Source organism: Agrilus planipennis, unplaced genomic scaffold (assembly GCF_000699045.2).
Source record: "Agrilus planipennis isolate EAB-ADULT unplaced genomic scaffold, Apla_2.0 scaffold261, whole genome shotgun sequence".
Classification (NCBI taxonomy): domain Eukaryota; kingdom Metazoa; phylum Arthropoda; class Insecta; order Coleoptera; family Buprestidae; genus Agrilus; species Agrilus planipennis.
This window is the reverse complement of record NW_020438949.1, coordinates 4,533-27,102: the sequence shown is the minus strand read 5'-3', so window position 1 is coordinate 27,102 and position 22,570 is coordinate 4,533. Positions and strand designations below refer to the sequence as shown.

Here is a 22,570-nt window from a genome sequence, read left to right as displayed (position 1 = left end):
TTTTATAAAAAATATAAAACACTGTCAGAAATGTTCTATATAGTGAAAACTGCTGATCAGGTGATGTGTACAAACAGTTGATTTGATTTCAAGTACTTGCTTGATACTTCTGTAGAAGTTTGAAAAGGGTGGATTTCCGCATGGACGAAAATGTGATTATTATTCCAAGATCTAAATAGAGTTTAAATAACTGAAACATGTATAATAAGTAACAACAAATCATATGCTTATCTATATGCATGTGTATGTAGATTTGAGGTGCCTTAAAGCTTTTTTTTTAATTTTCTGTATTTTATGGCGAATGATTCAGAAAAAAACATACCGTTGCACCACATTATACATATGTAATTTAAGGTGACTGGTCAAATCGGGAATCAGAAATTCGAAATAGATTTTCTGAAAATGGTTAAGCTAAATGGAAAATTTATTATTATTACTAGGTTTTTATTTTGTTTATACCGATGCTTATGCTTTCTTCTAGTTCATATTTGAAAGTTTGATAACCTTTTAAAGATTCTGCATCTAATTGCTAATATCTAATCTACATATTTTTTTTAAGTTTTTTCTTGACCTCTCACCTATTGAGAAAGACTTTTAGGTAATTGCGTTAAAGAAATAAATACAAAAATTGATCACAAGAAAAGGTTATCAGTTGTTATCACGCGTTCTCTGTCTTTACAATTTTCTTCTTAAAAAAGATGTCAAGCTTGCAATTTCGGCATAATTTGCAAAGAATTAAACAAACTGTTTAAAAAAACTAAAAACGATAACCCGCTTCGCTGTGTTTACTGACTTATAGAATGTTTGGCGGCCGATTCGAAAACACAAATGGATTCCAGACTGGTGAAATCGCAAACATTAAAGTAGATTCAAAATATACATATATTAGGACGCTTTGGTCGAAAACATAAAAAAGTTACAGTTACGAACCAGCTTCCCTGATATCGTTAGCATCATTTCTAGAATTTGTTACCTTACCTTTAGTTGCAATTTTTTTCTCAAATCAATTGTAGAATTGTAAAAAATCAAATTATGTGAGGGTAAAGGCTTTATTTTTATGAAACCACATCCGACGTTTCGCCTCAAATATGAGGCATCATTAGGGATAGGTTTTTAGTTTAAAAATCCAAAGTTTAACTTAGAAACCTGTCTCTAATGATGTCTCATATTGTGGCGACATGTCGGAAGTGGTTTCATAAAAATAACAATCTTTACCCCTACTTAGGCAATTAGGAAAACGGTCATTCCAAAATGTTCTCGTTCTAATTGAAGACAGTCCTAGATATTTTAGGGCATTCTAACTGAGTACAACGCTAGAAGCATTCTAGTACAGTCTAACTTTTTCTTCCCTGGTGTCCCGTGGCCGGTGATCGACCCGTAAACCCACACACCCACCAAATTGGAGAAAATTATAAGAGATTCCAAATATTATTTAGAACACTTTGGTAAAAGCATAGAAATGCCCTAGGTCGACTATTTTTAAACACCATATATGTCTCCCACAATAACGCAGCTACCTACATGTAACTACCCCCATGGTGCACGACAGGACCACCAGACCTAACGTACCAACAGCGGTGCCTGCAAAATATTTACGAATACAAATCTATCTTTCTTTATATATATTCATACATGTATTGATTATAGCCTTTTTCCTTCTTTAGGCAGGCCGGGCATTCAGTTTAGATACAGTACTCGCTGGATCCGGCAGTTTTTTTAAGGATCCTACCGGGTAGCGGGCAATGGCATCGGGTACCCTATTAGAGAGAATAAGAAAAAACAAGCACCATTAATAATAATTTAATAGGTATAAAAAAAAACGTACCTAATAATAATTGGTAATTTAGATTATGTTGGGATAGGTCGTTTGCCCTAATTTATATTTTTACTTATTGATTATTATAGTACTTATTTGTTCTTTCGATATGATTCTAATATTTATTTTTTTACTTGACCGAAACATACTGTTCGGAGGTTAAGGTCGGATATCATCCGTATATTTACACTCTCGTGAACACCAGTATGCCCGAACTGTTACAATTTCTGTCTCTTGTTGGCTTATCAAGTTTCTCTTATTAACGAAAAATTATTAGTTTTTAAACATTATTATAAGCTCGTTTCAACGGTTTCCACTCAACCGTCTGACAATCAAGAAATAAAATTTTATTGGTTGATTGCATAAACGACTTTTTAAGACCGGAACTTAACGATTGGTTTGGGACATTGGTTAGAGTAGTATTTAGTAGAAAATCCCGTCAGTTTAATAGAAATCCCTCCAGAACGAAAACGTGAACCATTACCGGAAGTAGTTTTCCCGGGCACCTGGCGGATCTCTAAATTTTTACTTCTACTGATCGCATTCGACGAACACTTTGGCCATCCCTCATATGCGTACCTATGTACCGAAAATCGGACGAGTGCAATTAGTAACAATGATAATAAAGATGACGGTCATCTAATTTGCACTAATCCCATTCGTAAACACCGAATACCTACCCGACTGCAAATTTGTTAGTGGATTGGATCCGATGCGGAACAGAATTGCCTGAAGATTGATCAGAAATAAATCAAGCTTTCTGATCCGGGTCTGATGGAAAATCGTCACGCCATATATGATCAACATAGGATCCATTTGAAAAATCCATGTCGGATCTGTTTCTAAGATCCATGACGGATCCCTTTCTAAAATCCATGACGGATCCGTTTCAATGATCCGTGCTGGACCCATTCAACAGATCCATTCCCGATCCAGCCAAAAGATCCATACCAGATCCGTTTAAAGGATCAGGATTATTTGTTTGACGAACAATATTGCATACAGAATAAATCAGGTAAAAAATAAAGTTCTGTATTATGATCCAATTCAAATCATCGGATACAATCTTGATTTAAAGATTGTACCGAAACCGTAATTGAATTTGTAGCACTAGATTATGATAGGAAATTGGTCAGATGACTGAATTAAGGGATAGGATACTCTACTATGATCAATTTCTGATCAGATGGTTGGATCAACAAATAGAGTACTGTGCGCTGATCAATTTCTGATCGGATGACCAGATCAAGGAATGGAGTACTGTACTCTGATCAGAAATTGATCAAATACCCGTATAACGGAAAATCTGATCATAATCCGGATTCTCTGAAGTAATATCCAGTCGGATACTTAATTGAATCCACTTGTAAACTCTTTCATCGAATCATTTGCTTTATTTCCGATACGCACACGTGAGTATCTAAAATAAAACAAACTTATAAATAATTCGACGTGCTTTTTGTTCGCATAGCATGCAAATATCTTACATCTGATAGATTCCTACAAATGTAAATGTGTCTGTGTTGGTATGTATGCGTGTATAGTAACGTTAGCACTTCATTTACCAGTTTTAAATTCCTCTAAATAACCATTCGTTTGCTGCTGATGCGTATACTTAGTTCATATCCGAAAGGTATGAAGTTAAAAATGTGTTTTGGCATCGCATCTGTTTCTGCTAGAGAGCGAGCGTACAAATCGTCTGCCTGCTCGACTTGACGTGCATAAAAGAAACGGAAAAACATAAAAATTGTTATGCCAATAAAATTTTTATGAAGCCACTTAATGAACGCAAGACAACGTAAATGTCTTCAATATGTTGTTTGCATTTATAATATTCCTGACATGGATGGTTGTAATCAAGTTTATGTGTATGATACACATTAACATGCACCGAATGAGTTTCGTTCTATTATTGGTTGGAAGTCGTGTGTGTGCGAAATAATAATTTAAAGTAATAAGTTTAAAAGTAAGATTTGGAAAATCGGGATTAAGAGGAAGAAAATAAACAGAAGAATTTAATCGGTAAAACAAATGGAGGAAAACAATAAAACTAAATAAAAAAGAAGGAGCAGAAACGAAAAAAGGTTGAGCAAAGGAATGAGCAAAGAGGAAAATAAAAAAAGAAAAGCAGACAGTCCGAAGGAAGAAAAGAAAGAATTGAAAAGAAAAAATATAGAGAAATTCAATAAAGAGATGGATAAATTGGATATATAAACGCTATTATTAGAAGAAATGAAGGAGAACCAAAAAAAATGGAAAGAAAATGAGATGAAAAAAAGCAAAGAAAAATTAAATTACAATAAGAAAAGATGGAAAAAATTAGAACAGAAGATTGATGGAAATCAGAAAGAAAATAAAAATGTAAAAGAAAAGATGAAAGAAATGGAGAGAGAGAGAGATATAAGATTACAAAAACTGGAAGAAAGAATGGATAAATACAATGGGGAAAGCCATAACGTATGGTTTAAAGTAGGAAAATGCAGCTTGAAAGAAGAAGTGAAGGAAATGGTACTAGAGGAGCTGAAGATAAAAAAGCATGTAGAGAAGCAAGAAGAAAAACAGAAGAAAAGAACAAGGAGAATAAAAACGGAATTAGAAAAAAAAAGAAGAAGAGAGAAAAACACTAAATCTGATAATCTGGAATAGAGTTAGAAGAGAACAAGGAAAATAGGAAATTGGAAAGAGTTATAGTAGAGAAAATGGGGTTAAAGGTGGAAGGGGAGGAAATATGGAATATTAAAAAGATGATATATGGAGCAAAGATGGAGATGTGAGATGATAAGATGCAGATGATTACAAATAGTAGAAGGCTAAAGAGGGTGGAGGTATATATAAGAGATGATATGACTATAAAAGAGAGCAGAATACAGATGATTTTGTAGCAAAAGGTAAAAATGAAGAGGTAGTCACGCTTGGGTACAAGAAAATAATAATCGACAAGGTAGTGTGGGTGTGGGACGAAGAAAACGAAAAATTGGTAAAGAAAGGGGCATTTCGTGGGAAACAAGAAGGCTTTGCACCGGAATGACAGTAAGTAGAGAGAAGGAGGAAGGTGAACTGATATGGAATAGTCAGCGTCTCTCCCCAACTGCCGATAAAGAGAGACATACCTTTTCATCATTGAAATGTTTCCCAGGATAATAAAAGTTTAAATATTTAAACTGAAGAATAAAATATGTAAAAAGAAAACATTAGTTTTAGTTTTTAAAGTAAATTAAAAAACTGTACAAAAGCATTAAATTTAAAACCGTAGCTATTGTTTACTTTTACTACTAATTGTATATGTTCATGTAAATTACAAATTGTATTTAATATCTAATCCAATTTGTAATATGCAAAATTTTTGCAATACATGTAGGTTTCCCGTTCGCACCAAATGATTTTTCAATTAGAGATGCACCGGATAGTTATTTCGCCTTGTACCGGATAACCGTGCACCCAACATTAGGGGTGCCGGATGCTCCACCGCGTTCGCGGCAAAACCTCTACGGGTAATAGTTCGCGTCTTCATTACGGCAGGCTTTCTATTAAATACCACCTTCACATCGTTTAATAGACAACCAATGAAATTTTAATTCTTTATTGACGAATTTTCAACAAGACAGTTAAATTGAGTTAATTACAAGGTAACAAAATAATTCGAAGTGGTCTGTATTCTGTCGAAACTGCCAGACGCGGATCGCGATTTCGATTTTTTGGATATCATCAGCGCGTCGCAGGCAGCCCGACAGAGCACAGACCAACCTTTACCTGCTGTCTTAACAGCGCGTTTTTGGAAGTACCACAAATGGCGTGGTGAGCGCCATCGGTACTACGATGCTACATTTGAGGATTACGTATGCTCCAGCAAGGTCCATTTAAAAATATGGATATCTACTTGCTGAAACTAATCCCGGCGTAGTTCACCTCAACGTGATAGGCATAACCATAATTACAAGGTAACAAAATAATACTAATAAATTATCGTTAAGCGAAACCTGATGTACCAACAAGCGACAGAAATTGTAACAGTTCAACTGTATTGATGTTCACAAGAATGATATTCGACCTCAACCTTCTATAATAATGCGTTTTGTTGTTTCGTTCTACATGCATGTACAGTGAAAACTTAAACACAACAAACAAGAACTATATTATCAAAAGAGCAAACAGTTTGGTGTAGTAATCAATAAATACATAATACAAATTCGGACAATCAACCTGCCCCAATATGGTCTCAATTACCAATTTTTATTATTGTACGGATGCGAAACATGGACAGTGGGCGCGGCGGAAAAGAAAAGGTTAGAAACGTTCGAAATGTGGTGTTATAGGCGGATGATGGGGATATCATGGGTAGAAAAGGTTGGAAATGAAGAGGTATTGAAAAGAATAGGGGAACAGAGGACTCTATGGAAGTCAATAGAAAATAGGCGAGATAGGTTGTCAGGACACCTTCTTAGGCATGAAGGTCCAGTCAGAGACATATTAGAGGCCGAAACAGGAGTTAGGAGGGGTAGAGGTAGACCTAGATTAGATTACTATTCGCAAATAGTTAAGGATGTGGGCTATTCTAGTTTTAGGTAAATGCGAAGTTTAGCTCAGGATAGGAATGAGTGGAGGTACGTGTCCAACCAGTCTTAGGACTGACGACCTTATCATGATGATGAAGTACTCTCTTGTTGTACTTATTAAATTATTATTATTAGTGGTGTTTGTTTTTTCTTTTTTTCGTTATAGTAGAATTACCCTGCACCATTATCAGGGATAATTCTCAATATCTTTTACCTTCATACTCCAGTACTACTTCTTAGCATAGCCGGTACATACGTTTGCTTTATTAATAACAATTACTGTCGTAGTACAGTAATACCTCTAACCACTTGTACATGCCATTAAAACCAAATTGAATTTCCTTTAGAATATCTGCTCGATAGTTAATGGGTAAGCATCAATTGCACTGTGCTATAAGCAGCAAAAGGAAATTTCTGAAGGGTACATTTGTGTAAAACTGCTGTCAAATAATTTGTTTAAGATATTATTAAAAATCTTTTACTTGTATGACTAAATTAACACTAAAACACTTAAAATTCCACAAAAAATTATTACATAATTACTGATATTGGTTATCATATCTAAATGCGTGTCTAATCATAAGTGTACAATGCAACCATATTTTAATCTTTTGCTTTTATTTTTATTGAATTGTCACTTAAATATTCTTTTAAATCATTTGAAACATTTTTTTTAATTAAATTTGATTAGTAACAGTGCAAATGAACTTCAATTTTCTAGTTAAACAGACATTGAACTTCTTTAATTTTGAATCTTGAAGACCTTTTGTTTTTTTTTTTTTTTGTTATTTCTATAATTAGTGAATTAAAGACGTTCATTAATCGGGTAACGTTCTATAACCTTGACAATTTTCTATACCAGGCTGTTAACGAACTAGATAATTCGTATTGAAAAAATAATTGCCCAATTATAGCTTCCTAAAGAAAAAGGAAAGAAATACGCAACAAATATAATTCACGAATATCAAAGTATTGCTACTCCTAATTCCCTTAAAATTTAATCAAAATTCGTTACTAATGCATTTTTGTTTTAATTTTTACGACTTCATAAATGTTATCTCTTACTAGATGTGCCCGCAGTTTTGCCCGTATAGAATTTAGATATAGTTGGGACGTGTAAAACTGTCGCATTTAGTTGCTTCTTTTAACTTATTAGATATACTATAGTAGTTGCTGACAGAACGCCTACTTTTACTCACGACAGACGTTGTAGAGAATATCGTAAACATAAGAAGAGATGTCAGCTAGGAATTGCAGCGGACATCAATAAAAAAAGGAGTAACATTACACCATGTAATGTGTAACAGAAAAAGATTGAACTTTAAAGCAAGTTCAACATTTTCAGGAATTTAGGAAAGCAAAGATGCTTGCTTTAAGATGTAATTCCAGCCAGGCAGTTATCAGTTATAAAGCCGACCCTTATCTTTTGCGTACCTAAGCAACCTCTAACCGCTACACCGCTTGTTTTTATTCGATTACCTCTTTTTATTTTGGCTGGACTACTCATGAAACAATTCCTAACTTAACAAGGACTTGTTCAAAACGCAGCAAATGACTAAAGTCATAAGTGGAAACAAGAAAGAAGATACGTCCTTTCCGACGAATGAACGTATCTTGCGGACTTTGCCAATTCTAATCTTCTCAACTATGTTGACGATAAAGCTCCTACTGCACGGCGCGGCGCGTGGATAACCGATCCACGCTCAGTGTAATCGGTTCGACGCGGTCTAGAAGACTTGTACTTTGGCTCCTTTTCACGGCGGCTTCGAGCGCGTGGAATGACGATCCAGGCACCGTTTAACGTCGTAAAGGAACGTCCAGGGACAACTTTCTACACTCATAACATAATTTTACAGTACTGTTTGCAAGTAGGTTTCTACATAAGCTATTTGACCTTGTGTAGATATTTTCTGACCAGATTTATTAACGATAGGCGCGTTTCTATTGACATTTACTGTCAATGCTCGGGAAAGAACATGCTTCCGGTCGCGCCGATCCCGTTACACGAAGCGTGGGTCGGTATTTCACGTGCCAGCTAATAGGTTGGGCACGTGGGCAGTGCACGCCGCGCGTGGATTGCCGCTCCACGCGCCGTCATTCATATTTTATCAATTTAATTAATTATCCTTAATGTATAGGTATTTGTAGTTGCGGACTCATCGAAGGACCTTTTTAAGCTTTACAACTGTTCTATAATAGAACATTCATATAATCTCTTAATGAAATACATTAGCTTGACCCCTTTGTCGTCGACTTATGTTTGAAAATTAGTCTCTTTGATTTTAACGGAATAATATATCACCTATGTCCATCCGGAAGGTCCATTCTAAATCTTGGTGAACAAATTTTTGAAATCGGATTACCTGGTTGTTTCGAAGATTGCCTCCAAATAAACTTTTACCTTTTTATAGTATTNGTTTACGTACATAAGTCTACAGAAATCCGTAATCCTTGATACATGCGGAATAGTGCGCAGATTGCTTAACAGTACTGACATATCCCCCTTTTCAGAAAACACAACAGGTTAAATAAGAAGCGGAGTTTTTAATACTCACTGATCATATTCCAGGGCAAGAATAACCGTAAGCTCCCTAAATTTTAAGAAGAGAAAATTGGTTTCTATATCCCAAAAGATGTGGGTGAGGTTTTTTGGCATTAGCCCGTCTTCACTTGGTCAAAGTTACCAGTGAAAACTGAGAAGACCAGGAGAATAATAATAATCAGGGCAAGAAGTACTGTTAGCTCTATAAAATTTAAGAACAGAAAATTGGTTTCAATATCATTTTGCAAAAGATGTGAGTGAAGTTCTTTGGCATTAGCCCGTCTCAACTTGCTCAAAGTTACCAGTGAAAACTGAGAAGACCAGGGAAATAATAATAATGTTTCTTGGAACTGACGACCTTTTGATGATGATGATAATTAGTAATACTGATTTTGAAATATTTCATTGATTTTTCGCAGCTAAAACGGAAAAAGAGAAAGGTGAAGAAGAATAACAGAGGACATTCGATTTTGTATACTTACTTTCAACTACAAAATACTGCGATTTCTTTTACCGTAATTATGAGTTCTAGTTCTCAATGTCCTAAAACTGGTTGGACCTCCACTCTTTCCTATCCTGAGCTAATCTTCGCATTTCCCTAAAACTAGAGCAACCCACATCCTTAACTATTTACGAACAGTAATCTGATCTAAGTCTACCTCTACCTCTCCTAACTCCCGTTTCTGCCACTAATATGTCTGACTAAACCTTCATGCTTGAGAAGGTGTCCTACCAACTTATCTCGCTTATTTCTTATTGACTTCCATAAAGTCTTCTGTTCTCCTATCCTTTCTAATACTTCTTCATTTCTAACCTTCTCTATCCACGGTATCCTCATCATTAGCCTGTAAGACCACAATTCGAACGCTTTCAACCTTTTCTTTCTCGCAGCGCCCACCGTCCATGTTTAGCACCCATCCAGCGTCGCGCTCCAAACATACACCTTTAACAATCTTTTTCGAATTTCTAAATTAATCGTTCGCGAGCATAAAAGTGACTTGTATTTATTGAAGGCAACTCGACCCTGCGCTATCCTCTGCTTTACATCCCTTCCACTCCTTCCGTCCTGACTTGTCTGACTTCCTAGATACCTAAAATCAGCCACTTCTTCTAATTTTTCTTCTCCTATCTTTATATTCGCTCTTTCCCTACTTTTTCTTCTCTTGCATACCAGTATTTTTATTTTACTTTTTTTCATACAATACTGTTTTGTCAATACCGCTTCTATTTTTTTAAAGCTATCTCAAACTCCTCCTTCTAATTCTGCATCATCTGCAAATCTAAGCATAAGGAAGGAACTTTAAGACTTTCGAAATTAAATAAACTTATTTAATTCGGTTGGAGCAGCGTTGTTAGCAGTTGAGTATAAAAAGTTCACTTTATGTATTAAACTTCAACCCCATATACTACTTTCATAAGCGCTGGGAATAACATTGCGTGATATTATTCCATTAAGGTTACATACGGGTTTTACAAAGAGCATTTAGTAATTTTTTATTTGTTGTACGTATAGAGGATTAACGTATTATCTTCATAAATACCTCAATACAAAGTCAAATAATATAATTTGTTTCTAAACGGCCTATTTCCTATCAATTATAATTGTCGATATTCGCCAACTTTCCGTACAACTTGAACTTTGTCTACATCAATTTGTATGTAACACTTCATATTTGTTTTTCAGGTTGAGTCAATCATGATTGTCATTCTGCTGCTAGGAGTGGTAGTGTCAGCTGTACAAGGCGTTGGCTGTCCAACCGGTTGTACATGCAACGATGATACGTACGTTGTCCACTGCGAAAGGAGCAAGTTGGATGTCATCCCAATTACCCTTAATCCTGCGATACAACGGTTGATTCTTCGCAATAATAAAATTAAAACTGTAGACGCCGCTTTCCAATTCTACCGCGATCTGCAATATGTAGATCTTTCCAGTAATCATCTAGTCAACATTCCCATTAAGAGTTTCATTCATCAGGAAAAGCTCCAGGAGTTGCACTTGAATAAAAATAAACTCTCTTCCATTAACAATACCACATTCCAAGGACTCGAGTCCCTCACTGTATTGAACCTTCGTGAAAACTTCTTGGAAGACCTACCAAGAGGAATTTTTATGGTGCTGTCGAAACTTGAAGAGCTCAATTTAGGTCAGAATAGGATATCTCAAATTGACGTCCACGCTTTCGACGGCTTATCAGCATTAAGGGTTCTATATTTGGATGACAATTTATTGTCTTTCATTCCGACGTCGTCCTTTTCGTTATTGTCGAGTTTGGCGGAATTACATATAGGCCTGAACGCATTTTCCGTACTTCCCGATAATGGATTTGATGGACTAAAGAAGCTGTCGGTTTTGGATTTGAACGGAGCCGGCCTTTCTAACATAACCGACGATGCTTTCAAAGGACTAGGTAGCTTACGAAGTCTGAACTTAGCAGGTAATATGCTAAAGAACATTCCCACTAAGCAGATGGAACACTTGTCACGACTAGAAGAGCTGTACATAGGACAAAACGACTTTACCATTATTCCCAGTAATTCTCTTAAAAAGCTTGTGAATTTAAGAAAATTCGACGTTACAGGAGCAACTCATCTCAAGAAAATAGAAAAGGGAGTGTTTAATTTAAACGTTGAAACGATAATATTGACAAATAATAGAGAATTAGAAGTGATGGAAGACGGTGCTCTTACTGGTCTTCCGAAACTGAGGCATCTTATACTGAAGGAGAATAATTTTAAGACGTTCTCAGAAACGTGGCTAGCGTGGAATGAACTGAAAACGTTAGAACTGAGTGATAACCCGATCGTTTGCGATTGCCAACTATTGTGGCTAGCAAATCTAGCGCAAGTTAAAAATCTCACGTCGATACAGTGCGCGTCGCCCAAGCAACTGAAGGAAAAGCAGCTTAGAACACTTGGCGCAGACGAACTCGGTTGTAGTTTCAGCGATCCAAGACAACAGGCTATGCTAGTGACACTCAGTGTAAGTGCGGTAATATTTTTGGGTTGTCTGGGACTGTTGCTTTTTCGATATCGACAGAGAGTTAGGGAGGCGGTTAAGGACTACAAATGGAACAAGCGAGCAATAAGCAGAAAGGAGCACGAATATCAGAAAACATTTTCTGACGACGATTACATAATTCGATCGGCTGGTATTCATCACAACAGCAAACCGATCCCGGTGACGGAATTGTAGCTAGAACTTAGCGCGCCCCCTTCATCAGGAGTATTTTGTGTCGACGACGAAGGGCGGCGTGCTAGGCCTCCTCCGCAGCTCAGAGGAGTTGTGCCTCATGCAGGCGGCACTCTACCCGTTACCGGGTTCACTTATATCGCGGGTGAAACGTGCAGGGCAGCTCATTCATTGAAAGCACTCAACCATTTGGACGTTAACGGATTTATACGCTAAAGTCTGCGCCCTTATCAACCTCAACCATTTCCAATCCCTTTTTAATAAAAATCCAATAATACAGTCAGTTGGTAGTTTTGCTTGGAAAGTTTTCCGGGAGTTTTAAAAATTGGTAATTTTATAGATTTTGATGTGCTCTTTCCTAATTTCGACTTTGCCACCTCGTATTTTGACCGCTCACGCCGCCATATTGGAAAAATGGCGCTAAAAAGCAGTTTTTTGACAATATCTCCTTTCCGACTCATTTTAAGATAAAAACAGTTATATACAAAACGAAACTAGAGACAATTACCTACAATTTTTGTATCTACCTTTTTTTTCATAAAATCAATAGTTTTGGCATACGAGCGCCGCAAAGTGTACTGTTTTTATCGTAAAATGATTCGGAAAAGAGATATTGCCAAAAAACTGCTTTTTGGCACCATTTTTCCAATATGGCGGCGCAAGCGGTAAAAATACGAGGTGGCAAAGTCGAAATTCGGAAAGAGCACATTAAAATCTATAAAATTATCAATTTTCAAAACTCCCGGAAAACTTTCCAGGTAACCACTATTTTTCGAATCAAATGACTGTACTACAAGGCAGACATTCATTTTTTTTCCTTTTTCGTTCACGTTATATTTCATTTTATCGTGGGTAAAATTGACGTTCGTGATTACTACAATGATGTACCTATCTACTACCTACATACTAACCATAAGCAATAAATAAAATCATTCCAGCGCAGCGCGTGTGTGTGTGCATGTAAGTGGTGTGTAGCTCGGGAGTTATGAACGTTCTCAGTATACATATACATAATTATGGACGACTTTTTGATGGGAGAACTTTTTTTTTTAATTTCGAAAATTTCAACGTAGTTTTTAAATGAAGTGGTGGAATTGTGATATTAAAACACATTGTTATACATACATACATGATACAAATGTAATCATTTCTTTGGTTGTGCCTATTTTTACCAATACCTGAAAAGGTCTCCGTTTTTTGGAGAATTTCCTAAAATATATTGTCCTACGCTCCTTTGTAGCGAGGAAGTTTATTTTTATGGCATATTTTGTATACAAAACACCCGAACAACTCCTAACTTGCCAGTGTAAACAGCCAAAGAATTAATTTTTTTCCATATTGTACTCGTTTAAGCACTGTGTAATAGTTTTACGTAATTTTATTATTACCCTTTCGCACAACTATTTCATCAGTTCTTCGTATAGATTTGTTTCGTCTATTTTTAATACCAGTTTACGAAGTGAACAATTGAAATTGTTTTTTCGTACGAAATTTTTTTCTTGCCTCAGTTTTAGGACTTTGATTGACATAAAATATTCACCTACAATTGCACATATAATATACCAAAAGTTTGTAAAAGAAATTTATTGCACTCGACAAATGTAAAAAAAGAAATCTAAAACCTTTTAATTTTGTATTTATTTTTGTACTAAACTAGCTTATTTTACGGCATCGAGTGAATTTTTAAAAGCCACTGATTTTATACCCTCCATGATTTTATTTTACAAGTAAAGAAGAACTAGTCATTTAAAATTCAGTTGTTGCTATACAAACTGAACTGAATTTTTATTGTAAATAACCTTATGTACATATTTATTGTATCTTACTTGCGAATAATTAAATAAACCATTATTTCCACATGTACAATGTTTATTATTTTTATTCTAATTGGATGGTAAGTGTTATATGTTGCTAAATTAAACTTATTGCACACAAAAAGCATGTTTGGACATAATAACTTAATTATGCGTTTACAAAAAAATGCTACACCAATAAAATTAAGAATTACATTAAGTTTATTAAATTATGGGTTAAATGCAACACAAATAATGTTATTTTTCGGCAAAATTGTGGAAATAACAATTTGCAAATTAAATTCAATTTTTCTAAAAAAAATAATCTTTTACTTTTAAATTTTAAGAAGCCTTTTTTAAAAAATTTGAAGCTGTGTGGTAAGATATTTTTTGGCATTATTTGGTTTATTAACATTGGCGTTTCCACAAGGGAAAAAATGGGGAAATTCTCCTCCCTCAGGAGCTGTATGATTGATGGATTACTTCAGTGTGAGGGAAATCAAATTCATTTTTAACGAAAAAAAAAAAACGTGTAAAATGCCAATAAAGTTTAAAATTGTAACCGGGTGTTAAGTTGTAAATGTTATCTGTAAACAAGTCTGCACCCGGAAGACTGCAATAACTCTTGCGAATTATTTTATTATTAAGGTGTTAAAGATTTTATTATTATTATTTTAAAAGTACACCAAATACTATTCCAATTAACATTATAGCCAGGTTTTCGGAAAAACTTAACCCCTGTTCCCTCAAGAATTAGTTCTGGATCCATCCGTGCTGCTAATTTTTTTTCTAGTGCTAAAATATTTAGTTTCAATGATATATTTTTTTATACCTATTACAGAACTTTCTATAAAAAAAGAAAGATTTTCCTCGTCTAATCAATTTATTGTAACCAACTATTTAAACTAAGTAATTTACATTTACTTTAAAGTTTATGTCAACATTAAAATCAATGTTTTTTGCGTTTTTAACATTTGTATATATAATAACACTTTAAGAGAATGCAGCACATTATTATACATAATATATGTGTGTATAAAATATTTCTTATAGGAAGAGTATCGATTTGTGCATTCATTCATTATTGATTTTTCAAAATTAATTACACTGTACAGAAACGATTATTTCGTTGGAATCCGTTTTATAATACCTATTATCAGTTATCTAGGGACTGATCCATTTAAAGTCAATCATCATTTGTATGTGTAACAGGAATGTGGTAATTATTATTACTCGATGTTTTTCGTTGCTCATCGGCTGACCTTGCTGATATCATTACGAAACAAACAACTCATAAAAACTGATACTGAAAATTGAAATGAAGTTTATGGTACAACGTTTTAACAGTTTGTTTAAAATTGGCGTAAATACGTACACGTGTTTCCGTTTGTCCTTGTATGGATGTGTTAGTTTCTTCACCTTTGAACTGGACAGGTGTTGATTAAGATGAGTCACACTGTAGACGGTAAGTTGATTTATTTTCTATATTACTTTACAATTAATTAAAATTCTGTGTGTCAAAAGTAAAACCCAGTTAATAAAGTTTTCTGTGTTGAATATTATATTCGACTGGCTATATATATAGTAGTGATTAAAATAAAAGAAAATACGTATATTTTATTATTGAAAACACATGACATTGCTAAAAAAAAATGCTTTTTGTGATAGATAGTAATGAAGATTTGGAAGATGTACAATTTTATTAGTTCGGTCATAGACGTAAGTTATTGTTTGAAATTAAAATTGTACCTATTTGTCAGTTTAATACATAATACAGGGAAGAAGATAAAGAAAGGCATTCACCGGGTATACAATGCATGGAAATTACTAATTTCTTTCTTATGTCGCAATAACAAAACTACATAATTTGGTGAACGTGTGGAATATATTTCTTTAATCACTTCTATTTGAAAATATCTCTCGTTTTTTGAAAACTGCCCTAAAGTGGCGGCCTTTGGGGTGGCGAGCAGGACAACCGCCCAGGGTCTCGAACATGCAGGGGCCTCGCGCACTCTCCCAACAATCCAAGCAGAAAAATATTAAATAACTAATAGTAGTAATATTTGTTTGAATTTCTTAATATCTTAAAACAGAAACAGCAAATATCATTTCTGAATCCCTAATTATTTTATGACATTAGTACACTTTAGTTTATCATGATTAACATTTGTTATCAGTTGTTAATTTCCTATAAACAAATTATAACTCCAAATTTATTAATTAATAACTTTGCATTGCTCATTAAGCATTATCTTTAAAACTAATTCCACAAAGACAAGGACCTCGCAAAGATTTACCCACCCGCAGCCTCGCAATGGCTAAGGCCGCCCCTGGTGGCTAACTCTCACAATCATTTGAACAAGATGTAATACTCTTCAAAAGCGTTAAATTGCATTTACTGGACTTATATTACTTTCTTCTTTTTATATGAAAAGAAGGTTAAAGATATTTGTACGAATTTTCCTATATCGCGTTATATTTTTCAAAATATGATGCTGCTCTTTGATGATCGTGTCAGTGCATCTATTTTGAGTTCTTTAGTACAGTATTTTAACTAATATAAGATATAATTTCATACTAATGGTTATATTCGATGTTTCGTATCAGCAATTTTTATTTTATTATTTTTATTGCTACACAAGTTGTTTTTTCTTCTTTCCTTTAAAATTCATATCTCTTGTTTCATTGGCTATTCTGAATCTAGAGGTAGCTGCTAAATTCTTTCTGACTTCGATTTTATCTTTCGTCAAATTCTGTCCATTCTGGGGTGATTTCTTTATATTTTTAGACGTATCTTGAATTTTTTAATTGCGTCTCCCAAGTTTATCTTCTACTTTCTACTCTATGCGTACATTCAAAAATCCATTTCCTTCTTAATTTGTTATCTTAGCTTCATGCTGGTTGCTGCTTTGGTAGTTATTTTGCTGTATTTAATTGTAGATGATACAAAATGTTTGGTGTAATTTAATTTAGCTTCACATGGTCCATATTTATCTTGTATTACTTTCTATTTCCTTACGTTCCTTCCTTGTTTCAAAAGTATAAAAAGTAAAATAAATCGATTTTTATATAAAAAAAATCGGTTTTTCTTGTTTTTCAATATGGCGTACCTTTCTGATCGATTTAAGAATTTGAGGGGTTATTCTATATTAAAAAGGGCATAAAAAAAAGTTTATTTCAAAATTGTTCTAGAACATTATCATAAAGAAAAAAAATAATTTCGGTANACAGGCACAAGCAACGCTATGATCACTATTGATATTCACGTAACACTTTATGCTCGACGTTTTCGTATCCGAAACAAAGAGTTGAAACTCACGACTTTTCGAATAATTCGCTATGAATTATTCTGTAGTTAAAGTCTCTGCGGATCCTGTTCGCAGCGCCAATTATCTTTTCAATTAATGAAAAGTTATTTTTAAAAACAATTACTTTATTTAGTAACTGTAAAAAGCTTAAAATTGAATCAGGCGACTTCTCTAATCGAGAGACTAATAAGAAGCAACAATTTTATTATTACATATTAGAGAGATGCAAAACTAGTCCTAAAAATGCATAATCAGTAAAATACGTTCTCACGGTAACATCTCCCGCTCGTCGGTTGTACATAGGTTCTATAAATTGCAGAAAAGTAAAGCTTGTGTGTAATTCAGGTGTTTATTTAAATGAATAATGTCAACAAAACCTTTGTCCCAATTCATGTTTTTGTGCGTAATTCGGATGCTTTTACTTGTTGCTACTATTTTAAAACATGCCTTCAACTTTAAAAATCTTATATGTACAGGAACTCTTTATCTGCCGTACCTTTTTGTTGGAAATAATGAGGGAAATCGTAATTTACCATGCTTTAAAACCCTCTTTGAAGATCTACTATCACACATAATATGTAATCACTTAATGAACGTATCTACCTAATGCTCCAAATAACTTTTCCGCCGTGAAAGCCGCCACTAAATTTCACCCTTTCCTTTCCGTGCGTGAAAATATCACTAACGAGAATCCAAAAAGATTTAATCCATTCCTGACCTACTTTTCAACAGTTCAGGATGGTTTAGTAATCCCCATAAATTTTAACGAGACACAATAGGTACTTTCGTAAATATTCATTATCTACATAAATAAATGCACTCTGTGTTTTTAATTCCGATCGCGTAGATATTCAGATGTGATTTATTTGAAATAGTTCTATATTTAAAATACAAAAATACAAAATGCAAAATACTTATTTTTATTTTAAATTCATTTATATAGATAACAATTTTTATTTGTGTTTGAGTAGTTTTTAATTTTACTTCTATTTTAAAACTATTATCAAACTAAAACCACAACTGCTTAGTTTCCGCCGCCATTGAGTTAAATTCGGCATGCGGACTTCGCTAAGGGTACGAAACTGCCCTCTCCCCTCGACGCCTAAAAATACTTAATTCCAAATGAAAATAAAAGCGTTAAAAATAGTAATAAAAATAATACTACAAATACAAACCACAAAATGTATTAGAAAACCACTTAGCCAAGCTTTATTGGGATAGTGACATAATTGCAGACAAAACAGTTAATCATAACAGACCTGATATCACACTGACCATCAAAGAAACTAAAACAATCTACCTAATAGATGTTGCTGTATCAAACACTGAAAATCTTAAATAAAAACATATTGAGAAAATTCAAAAATCTATTCCTTTGACAGATGAAATAAAAGAAATGTGGAATTAGAACACAATTCGAATTATTCCAATAATAATATCATCAATAGGCGTTATACCTAAAACATTACACTCTAGTCTAGCTGAGTTGAAACTGCATAAGTTTACAAAATCTACAAAAATCAGTAATCCTTGATACATGCGGAATAGTGCCCAGATTTCTTAACAGTACTGACATATCCCCCTTTTCAGAAAACACAACAAGTTAAATTAGAAGCTGAGTTTTTAATAATCACTTATCATATTTCAGAGCAAGAAGTACTGTTAGCTCTCTAAATTTTAAGAACAGAAAACTGGTTTCAATATCATTTCGCAAAAGATGTGAGTGAGGTTCTTTGGCATTAGTCCGCCTTCACTTGCTCAAAGTTATCGGTGTAAACTGAAAAGACCAGGGAAATAATAATAATACACCAAATGAAACAGTTTGTAGTTAGAAAACTCAAAATTTATAAATTGATTTCAAAATCCTCCCAGCGTATCTTGAAAAACCAATGTTTATACATACAAATAATATGACTCTATTTCAACCCTTAATAGACGGAATTTCTAAAAATCCGTCCTTAACAGACATTCGGAGTACCCAAATAATGCTTCATCAAAATTTCAACTCTCTGACTTCACCTGTTTATTATGCTATGTGTCGTTGTTTATTAGTTAGCCATGGTCGGTACCTACTTACTTATGAAAATGCAATTTTTGGCCTTCTTAGATTACGTTACGGTCCAATACTTTTGTAGGCCACCTTGTTATTTTATCAGAAAAGATTTCGTGGCCTTCAAGTACTCATCAGTAAAATGGTGATAGTGAAATAAATATGTTTAGAACGTGGGCCTGCAAGAATTACCCGTGAAAGTTGTAGTAGGTGTAACCATTTGGTCAAAATCAGCAGGTTGTTCAAAAATTTTCATGCCCTTATTAATTTGGCATGTCCAGGGCGGATTTAAAATCATTTGGCCCAAAATTGTTGTAGGTCAACTTATTTATTAATTTTCATGTTGAATTATTTCACAATTAAATTAAAAAGAAAACTGCTAATTTCCCAGAGTTTTTACAGATAAAATGGTTGTAGGTTACGTTAAAATGAAACCATTTTTACGAAGTATCGTACTTTGGTAAAAACGGCACTGTGCCGTGGATAAATTGATACCAAAATCCTGATTTAATATTATGATTTGACTCAATTCCGGTGAAAACACTCATGATCGCGTAAGACGTTTCTATAGTAGGCTAATTTTCCAACTGTTTACCATTTAACAGATCAAACTAAAGTCCTTTTTATTGCAATGATTCGATTGTTATTACAAATTTTGATTTTTATGGAATATTTGAGCTCCTGTCACTACATCATAATCATCATAATCATCATATGTAACAATAATTTACGTTTTGGAGTAATTTTTTATTATTTTTTCTTATTATTAGTGGAATTGTAATTTTATTTCATCTAACTAATATATCTTTATCCGTTTGTCGGTGTTATGATTTGAAATATGACCTTTTTTTTCATGAAGGTAAGTAGCCGGACAGGCACGGATATATTTTGTCTTATTTTGAGTCAGTATTGTTTTGGCCAGGCCTGTGTGCAGAACTGTTTTGCAATTGCTTTAAGTGTACACTTCTATTTAGCACCTGTGTGGTGCAATTACGTTGTTTTACCTGTGTGGTACTTTATGCATCTGTGTGGTGCAAGCCCCCGGCGTGTAAATCCCGTGCTCTCTGGGGATGTGGTTCCTCCGGAGCAGAGACATGCAGGTGAGGGGCCCCACATGCGCCCGGTTGACATGATTTGGTGTTCTCACACCAAATCATTGGGATGCTGACTACTAGCGCGGTAGTCGGGCGTCCAGGGGAACCTCTACTCGTTTCAGGTGAAAATGTACATTTCTGAAGATTATGGTTTGTTAAATATATATCTGATATGGAAAGATGGGCTTTTTATTAAAGGTCTGCATAGGGGATGCAATTCCCCCGGTGAGTTACCATTTACCCCCTTTTCTTTGTGCAAAACAGTAACTTCGGTATTTGTTTCATGTTTTTGCGATGTGTCTGCCTGCTATATGCCGTTTCGGACTGCTATGCGATGACCCGCGTAAGTTAAAGTGGTTTATTGAATTCGTAATTAATCCTAATTTTACACATAATCATCATAATCAGAATCAATCTTGGCATTTCCCGAAAACCAAAACATCTCACACGCTTATCAGTTTACAAACGGTAGTCTAATATAGATTTTAACTTGACTCTCTTTACCCCTGTTTTTGATTCTAATGTGTACCTATGTTTCTAGTTAGCCCTTCAAAGTACTATACCAGCCTATCTCTCCTTTTTAATCTTCGAATTTCCATATTAAAATTGTTTAATTGTGCACAAGTAATTTCGATTTGTAAAAGCTGCTCGATCCTGCCCTATTCTTTGTTTTGTGCCGCTGCATAACGAAATTTTTTAAAAAAAAGGCATCCAATACCTACATATATCAAGAACTTGTTATTGTATAGTATAACTTGTATGTATAGCATTATTGTTACCTGGAGAACCTCTAACGTATAACTACAACTACAATAAAATAAAATATTTTATTTTAAAAATTATTTAGAAAATATGTTTTGCATTTCGTATTTTCAATGAATTTTTCATGTAGTAGGTACTTATTTTTGAAATAGTGAATTTTTTCGTATTTTGATTTCAAGTACATCGTAGGCAGTCATGTTTCTAAATATAGTTTTTACCACACTTACTATTGCAGAGAATATTTTCTTCGAAGTATTTTGCTTCTTGGTACATTACGAAACATTGAAATACTTTATGAATTTTTTAAACAGGTAACGCTATGCGAACAAATCGATTATTTATTAAACACAGCGTAGCATTTTTACATAAATAAACTCAAATTCTATTAGAAAAACTTGTTGTATTGTAAATGGAGTCAAAAAAGTCTTTTGATAGTTCCTGGAGGCTCACATATTTCTTAAAAACTATAAAGGTATAAAACATAAAACAATCCTTTTTCTGTAAAATATCGCTATACCTTGTTATAGAGAATCTGTTGTAGAAAGTACTCTGTAAATAGTGAACTAAATGGGAAGTCCAAATATTACGTATTAGTTTAACTGAAATAACCATTGAAAGTTGGCACTGAATTAGCTCCTAAAAACTATTGCGACCATAAAAAATTAATTATTAATATATAATATTAAAATCAATATCATTAAACCAACAAAAATTAACAAGCTTGCTGATAAATCCAGCGTCTGCATCGTTCCTAAACTTCCTTTCCAGGAACGTCAATTTCCTGAAAGTCCTTATAAAGCGCAAAGGAGTAGAAAGCAAACGACGAAGATAAACAGAAGACGATCGACACAATTAACACGGACTTATCTGGTGGAATCATGGTGGCCACGACATCGGCCACTCGCTCTCTTAGACCTCTCTGGAGAAGTTCCACTTTTCTATAAATAATTTATTGCTTGTGCTCTGGCAGAGACAAAAAAGAGCCACTACGTGTATATCTGTATGTCTTTTTGGCAAATAAATTTTGCCCTCGCCGGACCTGTACACGACAACGATCTTATTTACGAGCCAACTAAATAAATTAAATGAAAAACCGCTATCGTGTCCATCTGCTTTTCTTTGAAATAAGCTGCAAATAATAGATCTGTACATACAATATATAAATAGTACTTATATGTATATAAAGCTCCTCCAAAAAATATGAATTATTGTATGTAAGTAAGATATATCCGAAACGCACATCGAAACTAAATTTCAACTGATATAATTCAGATCAGTGATACCTTTTGAAAAATTCTGTTGGTATTTACAGCCCCACAGAATCTATAAAAATTTTGGAAGGGAAGAATTACATAACGTAAAGTATTATTAATAAATGTTTCATAATATTTTAGAAATGCACAAAAATAGTAAAACAACTCAGAGATTTCCGGTAAAGAAGAAAGATAACTGTAATGCA

The 22,570-nt window shown here is 34.1% G+C and overlaps 1 protein-coding gene across 2 annotated transcripts in view; it reads left to right on the top strand.

The window, feature by feature from the left end:
- Nucleotides 1-12,480, top strand: part of LOC108742072 (chondroadherin-like) — a 40,697-nt gene extending 28,217 nt beyond the window's left edge. For both annotated transcript variants that reach the window (XM_018477088.1, XM_018477089.1), the window contains exon 3: nucleotides 10,596-12,480. In XM_018477088.1, coding sequence (XP_018332590.1) covers nucleotides 10,596-12,107 — 1,512 coding nt within the window. In that variant the 3' untranslated portion in view covers nucleotides 12,108-12,480. The remainder of the gene's footprint in view (nucleotides 1-10,595) is intronic.
- Nucleotides 12,481-22,570: the final 10,090 nt, after the last annotated feature.